Source organism: Lepidochelys kempii, chromosome 6 (assembly GCF_965140265.1).
Source record: "Lepidochelys kempii isolate rLepKem1 chromosome 6, rLepKem1.hap2, whole genome shotgun sequence".
Lineage (NCBI taxonomy): Eukaryota > Metazoa > Chordata > Testudines > Cheloniidae > Lepidochelys > Lepidochelys kempii.
This window is the reverse complement of record NC_133261.1, coordinates 67251106-67274541: the sequence shown is the minus strand read 5'-3', so window position 1 is coordinate 67274541 and position 23436 is coordinate 67251106. Positions and strand designations below refer to the sequence as shown.

At 38.6% G+C, this 23436-nt stretch overlaps 1 protein-coding gene across 3 annotated transcripts in view; it reads right to left on the bottom strand.

The window, feature by feature from the left end:
* PCNX1 (pecanex 1) overlaps positions 1 to 23436 on the bottom strand; it is a 122619-nt gene that overhangs the window by 57682 nt on the left and 41501 nt on the right. For 2 of the 3 annotated variants that reach the window (XM_073348508.1, XM_073348509.1), the window contains one exon: positions 1127 to 1217. In XM_073348508.1, coding sequence (XP_073204609.1) covers positions 1127 to 1217 — 91 coding nt within the window. Of the gene's footprint in view, positions 1 to 1126; positions 1218 to 13403; positions 13589 to 19001; positions 19135 to 23436 lie in introns of all 3 variants that reach the window. The other variant, XM_073348507.1, reaches the window with a different exon arrangement.

Sequence of the window (23436 nt, the reverse complement as noted above, 5' to 3'; positions counted from 1 at the left end):
AGCTTCTAGTGTATGTGTTCCTGCACAGAGCCGCTGGCGCAAAAAACAAACAAACAGTGAAAGCAACTCTGGACAATTCACCCCATAAATCTATAGTCAGAAGACTTATTCGACACTATGCCAATGCATTCAGTGTATGGAGATTTTGGTGCAGCTAGGAGATAAGTGTTTGAAGTCTCCCAAAGCTAGACTAATTTTACCTCTCAAAATTACAATTCCCCACAGAAATGAGAAAGTTGAAAGTTAATACCTCAATTAGATTGGGTCAGTTCATACTGCTCTTGGGTGCGAATCCCACTGCTTACTCTACAGCTGTGCAGAGCCCTCTTAGCAAGACCACTGCTGTTAAAACGTACAATGCATAAGGGCAAGATCTGGCAGGCCCACGCAAGGAATACACAAGTTTGTGTCAAAGGTCAGCTCCATAGGAGGTCCCTGTGTACTGTTGCACAGCAGGGATTTGGAATGTTCTGTTGATCCATGATCCATGGCTACATGGATCCAACAGTTGTTCTCCTATGGGCGCAAGTGGTGGAGTTTACTTCAATCCTGCGGGTGGAGTAGTAGGCCCAGAGCAATTCAGCTGCAGTTAAGTGGCGTTTTGGAGGACAAAGAACCCTTTATAGCACCAGGAAAACTTCCCAGTGCACAGCCTGCTTTTCAGGCTATGTTGGCAGGCCAAATGTTTGACTTCAGGAACGTTACATTTCTCTACACTGTTTCAGACCATCTGCACACTCAAGAACACAGTATTATCGATTTACGTTTGCTTCACAATTGGAAGTTTATTTTGCAGCCCTAACTGCTAAATTTTAATCTATGATCATATGCTCTGCAGAAACTGATAGTAAGTTCCGCAAGGGAAAAAATCATTTTCTACAGACTATATGGAAGTGCATTTGTTAATCCTTGAGTGAACATATTTACTATTATTTGGAATAGCCATTTTCCAAGGTATTGATCACCTTAATGCTGTTTTCTGCTAAACTTGTTCAGATTTCACAATAGTAAAGAGAGACACAGGATTACATTTTTTATACTTCAAGGTCTTCTATAACTGAAATTAAATGCTTGTAACTATACTGCAGATAAGATAAGAAGCCTTCTGACTGGCCTTCACACACACCAGATGTTGGATGATCTTCTTGCAGCTGGCTCAAAGTTCACAAGTGACATGTCACAGCCTCCCGTCTCGTACAGTGTAGAACTAAACTTACCTATTAAAGAAAAGGTCAAGAGAGATCAAATATTCAATACTGCTTCATCGCAGCAGTGCGGATTTCTAAAGAGTAACATTTTAATGGATTGCTATAAATGTAGATCTCAAAACAAATAAGTCATCACATAAAATGTGACTAGCATCATGGATTAACAAAACATCAGGAAGAGGTAGCAAAAGCTTAGCTTGCTTAGCATTCTCCTCTAATACCAAAGTGATGTCACTCATGTCAATTAACATGATATATTTTAGACACAACTGCAATTCATTATCAACTATGCTTGTCAGGAAAATAAACAATATTGGAGATACAGGGAAACAACAGTGAATTAACCCAACAGAAACACAGTGGTAGCCTTTCAGTGAATATATAGACAAGCTACTTGAAATGGCAAATTGCATTTGTGGGGTTTCATAGAAGACACACTACTGTACGCTTTGAGCCATGTGGCTGTTACAACAGTCTACTCTATCATCCACCATTAGCAATTGGCAACCAGGACATTTAACTAAGGTAGAAATCCCACATGTGGCAAAATTAAGAGGCTTTTAAAGCCAGGTTTCTGCTTGAAAATAAAATTCTATAGAGAGCATAAGTGTTTTGTCAGTTATACTCGTGTCCGTGCTTGTCTTTGGAGAGGAGAAAAGAACTGCAAGTAGAGAGATCTAGGATCAAGCATTTAACAGGGTTTGGAGAATGAAGGCATTATTGGGACCTAAAGAAACACCATTAATTTGATGTTTTTACTTTGGCTAAACCAACATCTATTTCAACAATGATAAGAGAGAGCGCACGAGCCTGTTCCTAAATCTAAGAACTAAAGAAGAAAACAGTCAGAAATGAAAATCAAGCCCAAACAGTAAACTGCCTGATCCATAAGATATTTATCCTTACTGTGCCCTTCTCTCCCCAAAAACCTGGAAGCTTGCCCATAAGTCCAGATTCACGATATTTCAGCCCAAAGGTTAGAAAATGAATTCTAAAAAGTCTTTTAATGGAAAACGTTCTGCTATCAGCTTTATCTTGTCTAGAATAAATATGATCTCTTGCAATCTCTCATTGAGATACTGTAGTTTTAGAGCTATTAAATCAAAATCAACACTGTAAACTTTAGTTTGTAGGTCCTACATTTTTTAATTTGATACGAAAAATATTTTTCTGCTCCCCTATATTTAAAAGCTGTAGTATGCAGTCCCAAGAACACCACCTAACATGATCAGACCCTCACTTTCCTCCTCTCTGTACATACACCTGACTGCTCATAATTCTTGTAGAGTCTTGGAAGCAGGTACATCTGAGCTCCCCCTAGAGAAGTATATGAGGGTGAAGAGATAGGAAACGCAACTGACAGCCAACAGAAACAGTGTAACTAATGCAAAGTGCTTTTAAATGCACAAAATAAGTGGAAAATATTCGCATAAAAATAAAAACTTCCCACTGAGTTAGAGACTAAGTGCTACTTATAACAGTAGTAGTTATAAAAGAGTAAGGGAAAAGGAACTTGGAGCAACCTGGCCACTTGTAAATTAAACCAAAAGGAAAAAGGCTGTTTTGGCCCGACATTTATACATGTTATAAATTACATACAATGTGCACTAAATTTGGCTAAAGGAAAGCTTGTCCACTATATCTAATTATACTTGCTATGGATTATAGTAGATAGCGGACACTGTAGATATTTGAATTAATGCTTCAAATGTCAGTGTCTTTTTGTAAGTTTAAGATCTCGGTTAGGCTCTCCAGGTAAGTGTCCATGGTTTGCCAAAACAAACAATTGTGTTACTGAAGTAAAGTTTAATTTTACCAAATGCCCCATACATCTTCTCTATCACCTCTGATTTATCCCATTTATATAATTAAGTTTCACAATTACAGCTGTAGAAAGATTTTAGTAGTTGAAGCGAACTTCAAGGTCAGATCACACGCTTCATATTCTGGCCAGGACAATATTATTTATGACTCATCAAAAAAATCACATTTCAACACATGAACAAATTATCTTTAAAAGAAACAGGTAAATCAGCTAGGGGTATTCCCAATTCTTGAAGCTCTTGCACAACTGAGCTAACAGCCTGTTATGGGAAGTCAACAGAGGCAATCCAGTTAATGCAATCAGAATTGAGTATTCACCAAAAATACCCTCTCAATCTGTTGGATTTAAATTTTGTTGAACTAAATCATCTGTGCGCCATTAAGGACTAGTCTACTTTGGTCATCGAAGAAAGTTTATTATCTTAAAAGATTATACTATTACATCAACATTGTCTCAGAAGAGTTTGCAGCTGTGGAAGTTCTAACATACACTTTCTTCATTCCAACGCCTCTTTGAAGCTATCAAAATCCAGACCTGCAAATGCAGAATATGTCAGGCTCTTAAAGGCCATGGTGAGATAAAATATTCCATGTAAGTAGAAATATGACAAATAATTGCAGCAAAAGGCAAAACTCTCAAAATGTAAGATTTCTTATTTCCATTTGAATGAATGCACTTTTACCAAGATATTTGTCATGCTTCACACTTTTGCTTTAAAAAAAAAAATTCACTTTTCCTAGTGAAAGTTAGCTCATTTGTGTGAAAAACATGGCTCTAAGATTCAAATTTTGGCATCTTCTTGATAAAACATAGTTGTCCTTTTCTAAAAGGAAAGAAAGTGATGTTCTATTAACATATTAAGTAACCCAAAGCAGGAAAGACTAATAAAAGATTGTTTTTTGGGGGTGAAGTTAAGTTTTGGGTGTCCTACAGTCTTCATGAATTGCTAAAATGTCATTTAGCTAGATATCATATGCTCAGAAAACCAAGGACTAGGGCAGCATGGAATATTGTAGACAGACTTTCAGCTCAAGTGTGAGATCCTTGAGTGCAGTGTAGAAATGACCAGATGAGGAAGTAGTCACAAAAGTTCCTCCCCCAAGTTCTAGTCAAAAGATGCCAATGTACACACATCTAATTCTGTATTTTTAATTATGGAAGACTATAGATAGATATTGAATGTTTACCTACTAAGAATCTATCCCTCTCCATCCTCTTGCCACAGGCAACTTTGAAAATAAAAGTTAAGATTTTTTCAAATCTCATGTTACTTTTAACTAGTTTGAGTACAAAACATCTATACAATTTCAGAACAGTCATTTATCATGTTGCAATTTTCTAAGGCACAGCAGAAGTGATATTGCTTACTCTTGGGAATAAAGAGATAAAAAACTGCTTCAGTTTTAAGTGTTCGGATTCTCAATATACATTTTTATTAAGTTATAATTGTTTTAAGAATTGTGATTTGAGAAAGGAGACTAAACAACAAATTTCAGCTGTGCAGCAGATCACCCAAACTTATCCTGCAGGCACAGAAATACAGGCAGTAATATGGTTGGCCACCAGATGGCATCTCCCCACACAACTCCTTAGTTACTGTTTGATAGAAATCTTAGTAACCTTTTAGGCAAAGGAAGAAAACTCTGGTTATAAATGTATCCAGATTAAAAATACTTCCAGAGGTTAGGTCAACCTATTTAGAGAAGCTCTGGATATTGGCATATAACCAACACAGTGCTACTCAAGCACCAAAATACAGATTACATTTTTGAACTGAGATGGCAAAAGGAAAAGATGAATGCGGGCATTTGCTACAAGGATCAGAGAATACTATGTGCCCAAAGACAGAGAGGTGGCGGCTCTAGAATGAGAAGCGTAGAGATCCATGGGATCCTGTCTGAGCTGGCCTTCAGCAGCTACGAGGCGCAAGAAAGGCAGAATCAGCAGCTCAGATAGCTGAAACCAGAAATACTTAACTTGCATAAAACATGCTTAGAATATAAGTGTTCTAAAGTATTTGCCTGACAAATTACTTCCAGAACGCACTTCACGTTTCCAATTGGCTAAAGATCAGTTTGCCTTTGTCTAGCCTCCTAGGGTCTAGTTCTGAAAGATGCTGAAAGCCTTGATGAAGCAATCTGGCCAGCTTAGCACGTGGTGAAGTCTACATTAACATTAGAATGAATTAGAAAATGTTAGAAAGAATTCGCTAACACCATATCTTTAAATCCTAGTCAAGACAAACCCACTCAAGTCAACAGAAGTTGAGGATATTCACCGCTATGCAAAATTTCCTCTCCTTTTAAGATGCAATTTAACTGACCTCACATGTTCAGCTTTGGGGTAAAGTCCATATAATTATGTTTTTGGAACTCGAGTGGTTTTTGGTTTTTTTTTTTTTTTTTTTTTTTTTAATATAAAGGTAAGAGTTTATGAAAATATTAGCCCAAAAATCGAGAGCAACCTGACAAACTACCAAAAGGGAGATTTCCCAAAGGTACAAATGAAAACTAAGCGCCTACTACTTGTGCCTTTAAAAATCCCCCTCCTCCACCCACTCATTTGTTTTTTTATTTTGCATGTTTGAGAACTGATTCAGATTCAAGCTTCAAGCATTTATACTGGCAAGTGATTCAAGTAACGCTGAGAGACAGTATTGTAATTTGTGATCATCTATTGGACCTTTCCAAGGATCAAAATTCTCAGAAAAATCAATAAATTAAAACCTTGCAATAAACTTGAGAGGTAATCATCACCGCCACTTTAGAGAGAAGGAAAAAGGGGTGAAGTGATTTGCCCACGGTCACAGAAGTCTGTGACACAGCTTAGAATAAAACCTAGGGCTCCGAACCCCTAGATCTGTGCTATAACCACCAGATCAATCATATTACACTTTTTAAAATGAAGGATACAGCTGTCTGAAGTTCACAAGAATGGTTTACAGGCATCTCTCTTCCTAGGTCCAGAAATCAAGCACTTGTTCAAGTAAGTTAGCACTCTTCATTTTTAAACTGCCCCACAAACATTAACATCCACACCCCTTTGTGACAAAGGACTTCACAAAATTTACCCGACACCTACTTGCCCTCGGACTTAACTTACTAATCACAGTGAAAAGTATCTGTGCTGCCAGGCCATGCTCCAAAAACCAACATGCTGAAGTGTATTTTTTCCCTTTCATGGGCTCACACCAAATTAAAAGCTGTGTACAGTACATCAGGACAGTCTGTTTTCAGAACATTTTGCTTTTCCTTCCTAACACTGTCTTCCACGCTATATTTTGTTCTCTGCCTCTCCCTCCCCCTCAAAATCTTTGATACTTTCTTTCTGAAGTAACAGTATAATCTATACAAGCCCCCAAACTCCCACAGAATATTAGACATCTAATAACGTGAAGGCTGTATCTACAACTACTACTAAAGCTAACTTTGGAAGTACTGGAAGTACTGAAGATATTGCTCACCACTATCCATCCATCAAGTGCAATGCCCAGTTGAGGAGCCACAGTTGTGCCTCCAGCTACTAGGAAAGGAAAGAATGCTGGGATTCTCATCAGGGGTGCTGTGCCTGGACCTTGCTCAAATATGTTATCTGGTGTGTTGCATTCAATTTGGAAATGGCTTGTACATCTGAAGTGCTTCACTCACTACCACCACTGGCTGCTAAAAGTGTGGTTACATTAGTCAACAATGTAACACTGCAAAAAAGCAAACATCATTTTGGGATGTATTAGTTGGAGTGTTGTAAGCAAGAAATGAGAAGTAATTCTTCTGCTCTACTCCGCGCTGATTAAGCCTCAACTGGAGTACTGTGTCCAGTTCTGGGTGCCACATTTCAGGAACGATGTGGACAAATTAGAGAAAGTCCAGAGAAGAGCAACAAAAAAAAATTAAAAGTCTAGAAAACATGACCTAAGAGGGAAGATTGAAAAAATTGGGTTTGTTTAGTCTGGAGAAGAGAAGACTGAGGGGGGACATGATAACAATTGTCAGTACGTAAAAGGTAGTCATAAGGCAGAGGGAGAAAAACTGTTCTCCATTGCTTCTTGTCGTATCTTCAAGTTAAGGTCTTAAATTGCAGCAAGGGCAGTTTAGGCTGGAAATAAGGAAAAAACTTTCTGTCAGGGTGGTTAAACAACCGCCTAGGGAGGTTGTGGAGCCTCCATCATTAGAGATTTTTAAAAGCAGGTGAGACAAACACCTGTCAAGGCTGGTCTAGATAATACTTAGTCCTGCCATGAGTGCAGGGGACTGGACTAGATGACCTGTTGACATCCCCTCCAGTCCTATGATTAAGGCTAAGATTATATCGCGGAGGTCACAGAATCCACCACTTCTGTAACCTCAATGATATTTTCTGTGTCAGCCCCAGGACAGTGAGGCTGGAGCTGTCAGGAGACCCCGGCAGCTCCAAGCCACCATTCCCGGGCAGACCCCTGTGCTCTAGCCGCCATGCTAGCAGGCACTGGACCACGCCCCCCTTTCTTTACCCTCCCGCAGCAGGGCTCGAGCTTAGCCACATTTTGTCAGTTATTTTTTAGTAAAAGTTAGAGACAGGTCATGGGCTTCCTTGAATTTTTGCCCATTGCCCATGACCTGTCCCTGACTTTTACTAAAAATAACCATGACAAAACCTTAGCCTTATGATTATCCATTACTTTACCTTTCTTTCAGCTTCCTGGCTACTACAATAGAGGTGGCCTTTACTACTACTCCTTTCCCTCAACTTTCTGGTTGCTGCCAAGCAGGAAGTGTCTGCTACTGTAACTCTTTTCCCCATCCTCTATTTTTGAGTCCTTTTCCTGTTAGGATGGCTTCAGTGACTTCCCAAGCACCAATAGGTGAAACTGATTTTACTACCTGGGGGTTCTGCTTAGCAGCAGTGAAAGCGGATAATAATCAGATTAGTTTTCACACCGTCGTAACTTGGAAAAACTTAACAATAGTAACAGCAGACTCTGTTTACAAATTTAAGACAGCACAGCATTTCTACATACTGTTCAAGTTCGGAAGGTTCTCTTTGCAAGTGCAAGGGCTGGATTTATTTATTTATTTATTTTAAAACAGGAATGCTTAGATCTTGCGTAAATTGATGGCACTCACCTAGGAAAACTTCCTATGTGACACATGCAAGCAGACTTTTCAAGCTCTGATTTTAGAGACAGAAAACTTAGCATGAGTTGAAGACTGACCAATACTAGGAGGAAATCAGTATCAGAGTTGGGCATTTTAATTGAAGAGTTTCTGGTTCTAGTCTTATATCCCTCAATATTAACATCCCAATACTTTAATACTGTATTTACTTAGATTGCTAAAAAGGATGGTGAGATTAAGATTTGATCAAAATAAAGTCTATTACAATGTACTTGGATATAACTCAGGGAAGAGAATACCGAATTGAGAACATAGGACTTATTTAACTAAAGAAATTCGACCAAAAGACTGTCCTCAAACTAAGTTGCCAGTTGGAAACACATTATGAAATATAAGGAGCTAAATTAATACTATATAAAAACCTCCCAGGTTGCAAGAACAGATTTTCAGAACAACATGGCACTCAGTCTGGGAAGCTCTTTTAGACAGGGGAGTTAAGGAAGAAGTGTGGTTCCTTCCATTTAGGTATGGCTACACCAGGTTGTGGATACAGGTGATGGGGGAACAATTGCTATGCCCTGCCCTGGATGTGCTACGATTTCTTTTCTGCTGAAGGAAATAAGATTCCTGGTTTCATGAAGTGCAAGTTCGTGGACATACGGGAGGAGAAGATGCCTGGTCTGGATATGTCTGGTCTGGATATTTCCACGATATGCATCTGATGAAGTGAGCTGTAGCTCACGAAAGCTTATGCTCTAATAAATTGGTTAGTCTCTAAGGTGCCACAAGTACTCCTTTTCTTTTTGCGAATACAGACTAACACGGCTGTTACTCTGAAACTGGTCTGGAACTGCAAATTTCAACTCTACACAGCATTCGAGAAAAATGAAGACGTCTCGTCAACCAAATTCAGACATCATTGACATAGATGCCACAAGGAGGATGTGTGATAAGGGCTCTGGAGAGATTAGCAACTGAAGAATCAGACCAGCGATTTGTGACCAAAAGAATGAATGAATTGAGCAGATATTCAACCCAGCTAGAATTATCACATAATTCAGATACTCAGTGAGTCAACAACCAAGAAACCTGTCTCTGCAGGAATGGAACAGCTACTAGGGGCATATCTAATGGATGCCTCCTGCAATATGAAGCAAGCAGCTACCAAAGAGGTTCTTCAACCTCTTAAAAAGGGAAGCAATTTTCATCAGAGACTCCATATTCAGAAGAGTGAACAGAACATTTAGCAAAGGATATGAGACACAAAAGGAACGGGTTGCTGTCTCCCTGGTGCAAAAATACGACATGCAATACAATGGCAAGATTGGGCAGTATTATGAAGTTTTCTGGCAAGTCTCCAGTGGTGCAGATACACATGCCATCAAGTGACAACATCAAATGGAACTACAACATTATAGGAGGGTTCTAGGATCTTGGAAGAGAGCTAAAGAGGAAGTCTTCTCACAGACCTTTCCAATCACATGAGCAAGAGAAGGGAGAAAATGAAAGAGACGCATTGGCTGTATGATTCATGTGAAGCTGAAAATTTTGGTTTTAAGGATGTTGGGCCACATTCCAGTGAGAGATGGGGTTGTATGAACAAGAAAGCCTGGATCTCACAGATAAGGGACCTAATCTTCTTTGTTGGGAACAAGATGGAGCAGCGAGGAGAATATTAAAACTAATAACACAAGGGGAGTATGCTAAGGCGGCAAATGCAATACAAACTCTGTATGTCCTAAACAAATTGAACAAATTTGGCAAAGAACATGAAGAGAAGAACATTTTCAACTGATTATGTATCAATGTTAGATGAGTGAGCTGTAGCTCACGAAAGCTCATGCTCAAATAAATTGGTTAGTCTCTAAGGTGCCACAAGTACTCCTTTTCTTTTTGCGAATACAGACTAACACGGCTGTTACTCTGAAACCAATGTTAGAATTGATTAACAAGCTATAAGAGTTGGAAATTCTCATTGATGAGAAGAAATTTGATTACTGGACCCAGTGGGATGATTTTCATGACTGGACTGTTAAAATCTCTGGTTATAACCTGTTTACAAACGACTGAGTGGGTAAAAGAGGTAGGGGTTGTAATCTGCACTAAAGATGCTATATATTACCTGGTTTACAGTTATTGATAACTCAGAACTGCAAGATTTTGAATGAATATGGATAATGTGTTAACTAAAATCCCCAAAAAGGGGGTGCCTATTAGACCACTTAATTAAGCCAAAGAACAGGATGAGTTACTCCTAATGCACCTGTCTGAAAACGTGTAGAAAGAAAAACTGTGTTATAGGTGACTTCAATTTGGGAGAAGTATGCTGGTGGCCCCATGGAACCAGCAGTAAAAAAGCATTAGAGTTTCTAAAAATTATAGATACTTCCCTAACACAAGAAGTGTCTTGCACCCAACACCTGATAACTATTTTGGACCTCATTATGATGGATTAAAATGAATTAATCACTGGACTGGAATCTGGTGGTTGCCTTGGAACCAGTGATCATGATCAGATTACATTCAACGTGGGAAAATGGAGGATTGTGCCAACCAATAACATGTACGTTTCGTGCTTCAAATTAGTTAATTTATCAAAGCTCAGGAAAATGAGTAAAACTGACTTACTTACTGACTTAAAGTAAAACTTTAAGAAGAACTTCTTAGGTGTCCAAAAGGCTATGAGTCCATAATCAAGAAAGAGGATAACTGATTAAAAAAGCCCAATCTAGTTCAGTGGCGAAGTGAAGGCAACAATTAAAAATTCGGGGCACTATGACACCAGGTGCTAAATTTTAAAATTTCAGTTTTAAAATAATTTTGACTCAAACTAATAAAGGCATTTACTTGTAAATTCTCAGAAAATTCATTCTGTCCCCAAAGAGTAAGTGCTGCAGTCCTGGTGTATTCTTCATACATAATGTGGCTGAGTTCCTGCTTTAAGAACAAAACTTTATGGAGCAGGAGCAACACACTTTCATAATTCCTGCAACACACAAATTGCAATGATCGATGCTCAATTGAGAACTCAATGATTCATACTAAATAGACAACAAAATCTGGAATTTCAGTGTGGTACTGCTTGAATTTGATGGAGACATATATCCTTCAACATCATTTGGCTAGCTGTCTAGAAACTGCAGGCGTTCCAAGGTTTAAAAACAGAACAAAAACAGTCAGTGATTTGAAAGGGTATGATTCACATTTCTGCAGTTAATGTTATAAAACCACAATATCATGAAATGCAAAGTTATGCTTTCAAATTTGCACACAATGGAACCAGAAGATACTTTTGAGTGGTAAGTTCTATGCTAAAACTGTACTTAAAATGTGCACTACACAAAGCAACTCTTTAAATTCTCTCATCTGCACTGTGAAGAATAAGATGTTGCACATTTATCTCCTAATGCAGGATTATTGGTGAGGTCTAAAACAGACTAGCTGTTAGTTTAACAACATAATGATTTTACAGAACTGCACTCAAACCATGTGATCGGTAGATCCTTAAAATAATTAGCAGTCATTGATAAAGGTTATTGTTACAGGTGCCCTATTTTAATATCTTTGCTGTGTTTTTTGCCCAGTAAACTAGAAGTCCCATGTTGATGCCCAAATCATTAGCAGTTGTTTACATGTTGAAGTTAGGAAACACAGTTTGTTGTTTAGAGAAAGGACCCCCTGAAATCACCTTAATCCAGTGGTTCTCAAACTATGGGGACGGCCTCCCAAAGGAGGCAAAGGAATGTGTCAAGGGAGGATTGAGATGTGTACCTTTAAAAAAAAAAAAAAGCTCTGGCTGTCAGCCCCAGGTGGCTGGGGCTCATGCAGAAGGGCTGTGTACACCCAGGAGATGGGAATAAAGAGGACGGCTAGAGCCTGCCACCAGGCATGGGCTCTTTTTCCCCCGTCCCTCAATTCCTCACTGGGAGGCAGCCCAGGCTCGGGCTACCTTCCTCCACCCTCCCAATCCCTCACTGGTGGGGCTCCAGCTGTCAGCCCAGGGTAGCAGCTGCAGCAGCACAATAGTAAGGATGGCAATGGGGCACTAAGTCAGCTGTGAAAAGTGATATTGATGAATATCCCTTTCCACACTGCCACCCCTATTTCTGAGCTGCTCCTGGTGTGGTGCTGCCTTCATACTGGGTGCCCAGCCAGCAGCTACTGCTCTCTACTCTGCCTTCAGATCTGGGTGGCACTATATGTACTTGTGGGGGTTGTAAATGACTACAAACACAAAGAAGGGTGGCCCAATGAAATAAGTTTGAGAACCACTGCCTTAGTTAATTTCTGTCTCTAATGAGATTATTGTATCACCTTGGGCAAGTCACTTCACATTACTGTGTCTCAGTTTCCCCATCTCTAATGATTTTACTGACCTTACAGAAGTGGCTGAGTGGTTTAATTAATATTTGCTAAGTGCTTTAAGACCTCTTGATTTAAAAGTACACTGTATATACAAAGGCACTAAAATGGCCCAGTGAATGAGAGAAGACTGACAAGGAGGGAAAAAGTCTGGAATTTTTTCAGTCTGACCAGTAAAGTTACATGCAGAAGATATCTTCCTGATCATGGTACCTAAATGCTTATTACGGCAGCAGCATAACATTCAAGTAACTTAAAATTTTATTAGGAGACAATCTCAGAAATACAAACAATAAGATGCTTTAATTTGAATTAAGCTTCTGACTTCTTTCAAATGTAACTTGCAGTAACTGACATTGTCTGTATTTCACTTCCTACGATTTCTCACCCTCCTCACCCTAACCCCTCCACACACATTTGAAGGTCCAATATATCATGGCCCACTGGGAGCAGAAATTCTTTGGAAACCATAAAAAGATGCTTTCAGGGCTAGTACATTTTTAAACACTCATCCTCCTGAACCAGAAAAATATAGACTTCAATCCCTGCTAAACTCTGTGACCAAAATGAAATCGAGTCAATAGAGACCAAGAAAGCGAATTCAGCCACTTCTAATGAGTGTATATACTGGTACTATTGTGCTGTTCAAGCCATGAAAGCACGCAGAGTATTCCTTAAATCTATGCCTCTTTTAAGGGTGTTTTCAAAGTGTATTTGCTAAAGGAAATGGGGAGAGGGGAAGGAATAATTATGAAGGAGTGGGGAACTGACCAGAAGTAATATTTCCCTTTAAGAAATGCACCCACACATTTCTGAAATGAAGATCTCAGTTTAAATTAATTTCAGTGCATTATTACCCATAAATCTGTGGCATTAAAACTTCCATGTCACCAAGGTTACATAAGGCCTGCATACCAAGTTCATCGTGCAAACTGCTACCGCCTACAGCAGATGCATTGTCATGTGATGCTTCTAAGTGGACACTCCCATTTCTCACCAGCAAGGAGGCGCTAGCGCTGAGCACAGCTGCCTGGGAAGGGGGGCAGGACTGGACTTTGACCTGTGTTGTGGATTGCTGGTCTTGCTGACCATCTTGAAGGCTACGAAAAAACATGGATTGGGGAGACATTACAGGGAAGAATAAAAAATAGCTAGAAGTGATGAAACAAAACTATTAAAAAAAAGACAAAGTTAAAATAAAGCATACCATAAGAAAGCCATTAGGCCTACTAAATAGGCTATCACAACTCAGGAGTACTGTAGAGCAGAGTATTTAGAAGTTAACTAAATAAATATATATCCTCTACTACACCATTTAAAAATTGCTTATTCTTACTGCTTTTTAATTTGTCCTTAAGCCCCACATAATGCTATTCTAGTGCTAGATGTGTGCATTTGCATGTGAAATGGCAAAGTTGTGTAAGATATTACTTTAACTTTAAAAAAAAATACTTAACTATTAAAAAGATGGTGTCACGGATAGTTATGTGCCCCTGGTGCTTCTCAAAGCAAGAGCTGCTGAACTGTTTACTATTTGCTTTTGTCAGGGACCCACAGGAGCATTTGCTTGCCTGCTGGCTGTCCAACTACACTCTGTTCTCTACACCTTCAGGCCAAGTTACTAGTCAAACTCTGGAGTAGCCCTAACAAAGTAACTGGACTGTAGTTACATAAACTCTGGATATATTGCTTTATGTGGCTTACCTGTTCAAGCTGAATGGAGTACAAAACCTTCGTAAAATAAAACTTTAAAACTAAATTTCTAATGTTATTAGTTTGGATTTTTTTTAAACTGATTATTGTGGCAACATTCCATTAGAACACCCAGTTTTGTTATAAAGACCAGAGATTCTTTTAAGCCCAAAGATATACATGTACCAAGAAATAACTTTTCATATACGTCTACCTAGGGTCAAGAGGCATTTACAGCAGAACTATTTCCCTTCCAGTTTTAAAAGTTCTAAAAATACTATTTTCCTCTTACTACCTATTTCCACTTCAAAACTACCTTTTTGATAAAAAGTCTTATTATTCAACAGAAACAGATCTAAAAGGACAAAAAATGGGCAGAGTAACACACTGCAGGTGGTTATAACAAGCCATGACTAAAATCTTCTAAAATTAAGTAGCAAAAAGGTCCCAGACATTTTTAAAATCGCATATATTCTAGCAGATCACATACTAGGCTATTTATATTAATTTCTTTTACCAAATAAGAAGTTATCTTATTTGAGGACCCTGATATGTTGTATATTTTATGGTTCGCTCGGGCAAAACAAGTTTCCTGTGTGCACAGAACATCACTGTCCATTCCCTTTAGCAGTTCAAAATGTAGGTGGTTTCTGGTGCCTTTAAGGAATATGCTGTTCTACAGCGGACTAAGAAGGCAACAACTAAGTATATATAAAAGTATGTGTGTGGACTATACCTGATTACAGCAACAGAATATATTCTAGAACTTCTGCTTTTCAGTTCCCTTCTTAAAAATCATTGGAAAAATCACAAGATTATGTACTAAGAATGAATGTTAAAAAAAGCACATGCAAAATAAAACAGACATGCACACAGCACATGGAGAAAAGCAAGCTTGCAAGTCACTACTACCATATTTTATTTTACCATATGGGTTTGAATGCTTTTCAACCTTATTTAATTTAGTGTTTTGCTGCTGTAGACAAGGCTCTCTGTGAGCTACATGGTAACAGAAGCCTTTAGGGAAGTAAGATTCAAAGATACATCATCCCTCAAGAATGCTTCATTGTCTCATTTGAGCATTACCCAGAAGAGCAATAAAGCTAACCTAAACAGCCTATAATTATCTGAATAGATTTTCATTCAAACACAGCTATAAGTTAAAAATTGTACTTAACTTCTTTTAGCTATCAAACCATATGACAAGAAGAAAGCAAAACACTGAGTAACAGTTTTATAGAATATCCAACAAGGAGTGTTATTCTGTCTCGTCCACAAGATAATTCTGAATACAAAAAGCTTCTGGAGCCATTCCATTTCAAAACACAAGTAAATTTAGAAGTCAAATCTAAAGTCTGACACTAGTACAACATTGAAGTGTACAACATTGTGTCTGAAGTGCCCAGCACACTGCTGGTACTTATCAGGGAGCTTGGAAGTAGTCTGTTTTTAAATGGGGCAATGTATGTCCACGTATTTATTTTACCACCATGCCTTCAGAGTTTACTGGAGATTTTAATTGAAAAATCTTTTTCATGGCCAAATGTCTAGTTATGCAATGCAATTAGTCTATTTTAATAAAATGTTTCACTACTGAGACACCCTTGTAAAAAAATGTATGTTGAAAACTTCAAATGGGATTGCACAGGCCTTCTAATGACTATATCTCTATGACATCTAATATTATGCCACAGTCAAGAGATTAGGAAAGAAAAGTCTCATTGACAAGAGTATTAAAGAAAAACAGTATCAGGGCATCTAAAGGTTAATATGCCTAACTGTTATTAAAGTTTAAAATTTGAAGCAATAGAGTTTATTAGCAATATAGGAACAAGATAGAGAACCACTTCCTATTAGCAGAGATAGGAAATGCCTACATATTTGCAGTGATCAACACTTTTCCCATAATTACTAAAATCAGTTCATAACAGAATATATTCATATTTTTCTCTGTGTTTCTTTTTTGCACACTAAGTTTTTATTTCTTACTTCATGGGTCTCTTCAGTGCACATACAACTCCCATTAACACCAGTTACACAAAAAAAAGGGAGCAACTTTATTTCTACTAGTTATATTGAAGTCTGAAGAATATTTAACATGAATAATTTCCAAATAAATTTCAGTTTGTATCTCAAACAAATTTGTAACAAATAACCAGTGACCCTCTTTGCTCTAAAAATGAGGTCATTTGTAACACTGGTTGACTGGCAGTCAGATTAAAAAAAATAGGCTAAGACATTTTAAACTATAAAATATTTGGCTCCTAGCCAGCATCACAAATAATACTTTTAGTAGGGTGTCTGCTACCAGTATTTGGCTCTGCATGTATATTTCAAATACTTAATTTCCGTTTATTCCTGGTGATATGCTTCTTTGTAGATGTTCAGAGATCTGAGATAATGGGTTCCGGTTTTCATTTACACAGGAACAAATCAGGGCATGGGCAACACGTATAAAGAACATAATTTACTTGGCCAGAATTTTTCTATGTTCTCTCGTTCTTGAATTTTTGTCTTTGAATAAGAAGTTATGTCCTTAAAGTTCAGCGCTCTCATTGTCCCCACAACAAAATCCACCTGTTTGTCAGAGGCAATTGTGTCATGGAAATCTTGGTGCCTATATTAGCGGGGAGAAGGAGGCAGCTGCCAACTCCAGTTTTAAGCAGCAGGGACATCTGAGATAGTTCCTCATTTGCATCCTATTCTGCTCTCTCTGATCCATAGAAGTCACAGACGTTACCATTCTTAGGCTGATGTACAATGATTAGTGCTCACACTGATCTGCATGATCTTCTACAGATAAAACACAATTGCTCTACCCTCCGTCAGAAGAGCAGAGAACACAATGCAAGTGAACATGATGCAGAGCAGACAGAGGTGACTCAAAATATGGAGAGTTGCTATGGCCCTAACTGTTAAGTTATTCACTTATTTTTTTATTGTTTTGAAATCATCTATGTTCAATAAGAATAAAGATCAACATCTATTTTCCCTTTAGTAAAATTTATTTTAAAAAAAATCAACTCAATTAAGTATTGCTATGTACTGTAATAGCCAATAGCCAAATGCACCTTACTAACTTGTATCTTGAATAATGAAAGTTGGCTAGATGGGTATCAGAAGCCAAGGTATCACTATTTACTCCTTAACTATACTCTGATCTAACTTCAGTTATCTGAGCTTCTTGAGCTCCTGTCTCTTGGGCAGTTTCTCCCTCTCATTGGCACTGTCTCTGCAGCTGATTACAAGTGCCTAGGGTCACACTTATGCATCTTCACTAAAAAGTGGCTTCCAAAATTCAGGAGGAGCATGCCTATATACCTGCAATAAACCAATGCAACTCTGATATCAAGGGGAGAGAAAAAACAACTGATCTTTAATGTGGGAACAATGGAGAAATTCCCACATTTGGGGGAAAATGGAAGACACACTTGAGTAAGTTTCAGACACAGAAAGCAGATTTTAAACTTCCTCTCACCCCCACTCCCTTAAAACTAGGATGAGCCACTCGTCGAAAGTCAAATTCTGCACCTTATTTTTAGAATCAAATAGAAGATGACCAAACTGGGGAGGAATGTGGGAAAGTGTAAGCTGTTTTACACTAGCTTTACATTTTACATTTACATTCAGGATAAAATGTGATCTTCAAAGTGGGAAGGAAGAAGCGTACATTCTTACTTAAGTGTGTCTCTCCTTTTGCCCCGAAGAATAGAAAAATTGATGCCAAGTGTTTAAAAGCAAGACCTTGCAAGCATCAATCCTGATATCCAAGATATTTTAGAAATTCTGTCTAGTAGTTTCAGAGTGGTAGCCGTGTTAGTCTGTATGAGCAAAAAGAATGAGTACTTGTGGCACCTTAGAGACTAACAAATTTATTTGGGCATAAGCTTTTGTGGGCTAAAACCCACTTCATCAGATGTTGCTTCAGGAGTGCCATGGTGAAGACATGATTCCCTGCCTCCTGCTTACGAACTGTTTGGTTTAGACAGTATTAAAGATTTAAGGCATTAGTTTGCTCAATTTCTGTACTCTTTTACTAAAAGAAATTACAAGAGTACTACTGAAATTTAAAGATGGAGAGCTCATAATATTGGGAGCAATTAACTGTTAACTTAGAAGGTTAAGGACAGGCCTTAAGAATACACAGATATATCAAGTACCAAATGGATGTTAAAGTAATCAGTATATAAGCAGAGTTAGTACCAACCAACAATAAATTATGGAATTTATTACATTTAAAAACAAGATTACGATAGTTTATGAATTATTTCAAAGACTTCTATTTTGACAGGGTTGATTCCTGGCTCTTTATGCAGTGGTTTGCTGCATTCTAAGATTTAGAACATTTGCAGGACGGTTTAGCTGTTTACATTATCCTGCTAATTTTATGGTGCAGATCTCTTCCCCGCTACAGTCCCTGAGAAGTGTGGGTACTCCTATTCTCCTCTTCCCCCTTGGGAGAAAAAAGAGATGCTGATTTAACATTTTCTTATTTATGATTGAAATTTAAAGTATCTAAAGTTTTGACACAAAATTAAAGTGAAAGAACTGAGTAAAAGTCAGTTTGTTACCATTCATTTGTTTTGTGGTTGATCTAAACCCACATGTGCCATGTTGAGATAGGCTAACCTTGTCATTGTGGGGGAAAAAGTGCCACGTACACATGCACAAATTCAACTAGTCCAAAGACATGCAGAGACAGCCCAAAAAGGTTAAAGGTGAGGAGAGAAGGAAAGTACTTTTTGGAAATGCTAGGGGGTGTGGGAAATATGTAGTCTGCTGCATGCATGCTAAAGATGGTGGAATATTTAGATACCATACCTGAGGGGCGATCCGATGAGCAATGTGGGAGGGGTGGGGTTACTCCCTGCATTGTGCCGGCGCCGTACTGCCTGACGCCTAAATGTGCTGCGTTCACGGTGAAACATGACAGTCTCCTCGCTGGCTTGTGCTGCTGCATCAAGACAGACTTTAGGTCAAACAGGAACCCAGCCCCAGTTATATACACAGCAACTGAAGTCTCTCCCTTCCCCCACCCACACCCCAGTTAATGAATTTTGCAGCAAGAGAAACTAGGTCTTTTCACTTACTGTACTCGTCATTTACTACTGTCATCTTTTACCTTAAATAGGATCACAAAAGCACATTATAGCTAGATTTATATTTCCTTTAAATATACACCCTACTGGTCTTTCCCCATGTCCAAATAGCCAGGATTCCAAAAAGTTTTGTCTATTTTCTTCAAAACTTTAGATTTTGCTGGGAAGGGAACTGGATTAACTTCTCCAGCTCCCTAATGGAAGGAATAAATTATGTGCAGTTGGTACCACTGCCTATTAAGGTTGCTTGATACTTCCCATTATAGGACCCTCTTTTCAGTTGCACATAACTTTCACCAAACTTGAATCATTTGGTCTGAAGGTTTCTATGCTGGGTGTTTGCCTCAGGCTGAATTTTTGAGAAAATTTCAGCCAGAATTCTTCAGCTGTTTCCAAGAACAAAGCTAGAGAAAAATAATCTTTTAACATGGGAAAACGTATGTACTTTTCCTTGGAAAGCTCTAGTCTCCATCTTTTGAAGCAGGGAGTGGCAGCAAGGTGGGCTGTGTGTCAGAAATGTACCTTTTTCCATCTCTGTGAAAAAATTTCCCATATTTGGTCAAAGATAAACCTTAGAAATAAAAGTTAGTTCACACACACTCAGTGGCATCATCTTACATTTGAGCAGCTAAATTCCCAGAAAAATGCATCTGTACTGGGCCTTTTTCTGCCCAGGGCAGAGGATGACTTTTCCTGCTTTTTCAGCTCTGAGCTGCCGCAGGCCATTCTGGGTCCAGGTTTGGACACCTTAACTGAGGGCAGGGCACTTGTCTCTTCTCTGCTCTCAATGACTCTCCTGCTGGGTTCAGACATTCTAAAGGAGTAAACTACCTGATATGAAGGCAGAATAGATGACAACTGGACCGATGAACCTAGGAGGACTAGATGGGGCAAGGAAACTGGAATGGAGAACCAGTGAGACAGGAAGAAAGAGGTATTGGGAGACATTCATGAGAAGCTGGGACACAAGAGGAGAACTGGGTCTGGGAGTCTGGAGGGATGAGGGTAAGATTTACTGAGCACAGAGAGTGGACTGAAATAAGAAGCCTGAGCAGTGGAGACTGGGACTGGCTAGTTGAGCAGAATAGTACTACAATGAGGAGCCAGGGATAGAAAAGAGAAAGGACTGGAACAGTAACAGGCTGGAGGAGATGGGACAAAAGAGGTTATGTTCGGGGGTAGACAGGAAGTGAGCCCTGTAAAGAACACTCCCTCTCTAAAATCTGGAACAGAGCCCATTATTCCTGAGTCTCACCGTTCATTTGCTGTCAGCAAATATTTGAAAGACACTCTCTATCCCACTCTCATGCTGGTCCACACAGAGGAGGACTACCTACCATTACTATCATTTACTGCCATTAGGTCAGCAGAGGTCTGTGCTGTGTATCTAAAGGCTCCAACCCTGCTGATGACCCATATGAGTATCAATATAGCACATGGCATTTCTGCTTTTTCGGTTTGCTTTTTTAAAAGATAGGAAGATACATACACACAAAATCTACATTAAAAGAACATCAATGTTGAAAAGTCAAGAACTCAAAGTTTGGAAATTGCAGAGTTAAGACTACATAAAACCTTAATTCAGCTCCCTTGTGCTTACGCTTTTATATAGTCTTTAGTTGCATGATCATATGCTAGAGACCCGCCCCCCCTTCCCATTCAATGTACAGGATGGACCTGCCCTGGAGATGATTCAGAGGTGTATACTGAAAGGAGACTGTTGGCTATAGAACCCCTGCTTCCCTTTTTGAAGAAACTGGAAGGCATATAGTGAATGAGGCAGGGGACTGCTGGAAAATAACTGAATTCTCTGAAGAACTGTCCTGGAGAATTGAACTGAATTCTATTTCTGCCTGTGTCACACAGTTCCTATATGATTCTATTCAAGTCACTTATATCAACCTTTTCACAGATGGTCACTAATTGTGTGGTATTCCTCATGTTTTGGTTGTCTGACTTCCGATCATGGGGTCTGATTTACAAAAAGTGCTGAGCATTCATCATGGCAACTGAAGTCAATGGGAGCTCTGTCTTAAACATATTACGTGCTATATACTTTGAAAATCATTCTCAAAAACCAGGTTGTAGGCCTATAAAACAGGGATAACATCACCCCACTCACATCACAATGGGGTTTTGAAAATAAATTCATTAGTCTTTGAGTGCTCCACAAGGATGAACAGTGATGAATGCCACAGAGAAATCTCCAAAGAAAGTTAATAATTTTGTCTATAGAGCAGAATTTGAATAGGAAGGACAAAACAGGGGCCTGGGACCACACAATGAACAATGTGGAGAAAACAAAATAGTTGCTCATTGACTGATCACTGTCCATTCTGTACACTGAATGAAGAAGGGGTCCTATGGAAAAAAATTGATCAGGTAATTAAGGACTATATCAGAGTACGTATGCACAGGGGGATCTAATTAAGGTTGCACAAGCAACCGTAATTCTGACATTTACTAGCTTATGCATGCTTGACTTTGCAACCTTAATGTTGTTCTTTTAATGTAATTTTTGTGTATACAATATTCTAGATTATCTGACAGTGACTCCTATTGGGGTTTTTCATGATCTTAAGACTTTCCCTAAGGGTAGCAAGGGCAGCCCTCAGATGCATTGCAGCGTCTCGAACCAAAACAAGCTATTTTGGGACTTAGTTGCAAGTAGGCCACCCAATCGCTTGCATGAAAGCCATTATGTATTACTTCTTTTGACTGCAGGACAAAAACAGCTTTCTACTGCAAGGCCCTCTCCTACGGTCAAATTCAGACCACTGAATAGTTATGAGTTAGTGAATGTTATATAAGTCTGTCCTCTCAAGAAGCTATATGTCAAAGCTGCAAGCAAGAAACGCAGTCTAATGTAAACAAAGAACAAACTAGTGGCACAGAAAGAATGGCATTCCAGTTTAAAACAACTTAAACAAGACCATTAAGACATCAGGCTGAACAAGTTTAATTTGTTTGCTTTTTAAAAAAAGCAAAGTTCATCATTCTGAAAGCACACAAGATTTAAAGCACTGCATCATTATGAACATGTACGACTAAGTACATTTAAAAGAAAGTTAGTACTTTTGTATCTGACCCTATGCTTGAAGAAAGGGGATGGAGGCTGATAAATCTCAAGCAAAATGCCTGCCACAGGTAGTAATGGAAGATCAAGTTCCTAAGCCAGTTTCTATCCCACTCTAGAATTTGTTTAACCATGATGATGATAGCTTTATTTTAGAATGGAAGGTTCCTTTAGTGTTGAACAGAAGGTTATTTTGTAAGTCAGTATTTGAGCAGAATTGATGTTTATTACAACCTCTTTTATCTAGACTGAATAGTATTAACTCATATTTGTACGGTGCTACCATCTGGGGACTGTGAACTTGTGGTCCATACAAAAACTTGGGCTGTTAAGACCTTTGATAGAGGTCTAGCATCTGCGTTCACATGCAAGTTTCAAAAGCCAATAGCATTTACATTTGAGAGGCAGATAACCTTTGTTGGGTCTTGGCCAACACTCGCTCTCAGTGAAACTGATTCTACTCTACAATGCAGGAATTTTGTGTTTACTGAAGAGTGCAGGACTGGTTCCACTGTCTACGGCATCACTCACAAGACTCAGCTCACAGAATTATTTTGGGAAGATTTCTAGACTAAGAAAGGCACTACCATAAAATCAATCAATCTAAATTCATGTATGTTATAAGGAAGGTGGAGTGTATATGTAATCTTAATATTACAGGAACAAATAGTTCTATATTATTAGCAAAATATATCAACAGGATTATTGTAATTCACTTAAAACTAGCTCATTCAGTAGTTGCATCTTCACTTCATAAAAAGCCCAGTTTCAATGGGTCAATCTTTGAAGTAAATCAGTTTACATAAGCAAGGCTCCCCAGGATCATAAATGTCTGCCTCGGAAAGTTCTGCTTCCAATACAACCTTTGGCTCTCAAGTGTTGAAATTCTACAATGTTAAGGTGTCTTTGAAAAAGTTAAACTTTTCCTTCTGTTTAGCGATTTATTTTAATGAGCCATCTGAGACTTGTTACTATCTATTTCCAAGATATGAAAATTGGGACGTGAAGTTTACAAGACACACATTAACTAGATATGTATGCTACAGCTCAGAGATCAATACAAGACCTATTGTGGAGGCCC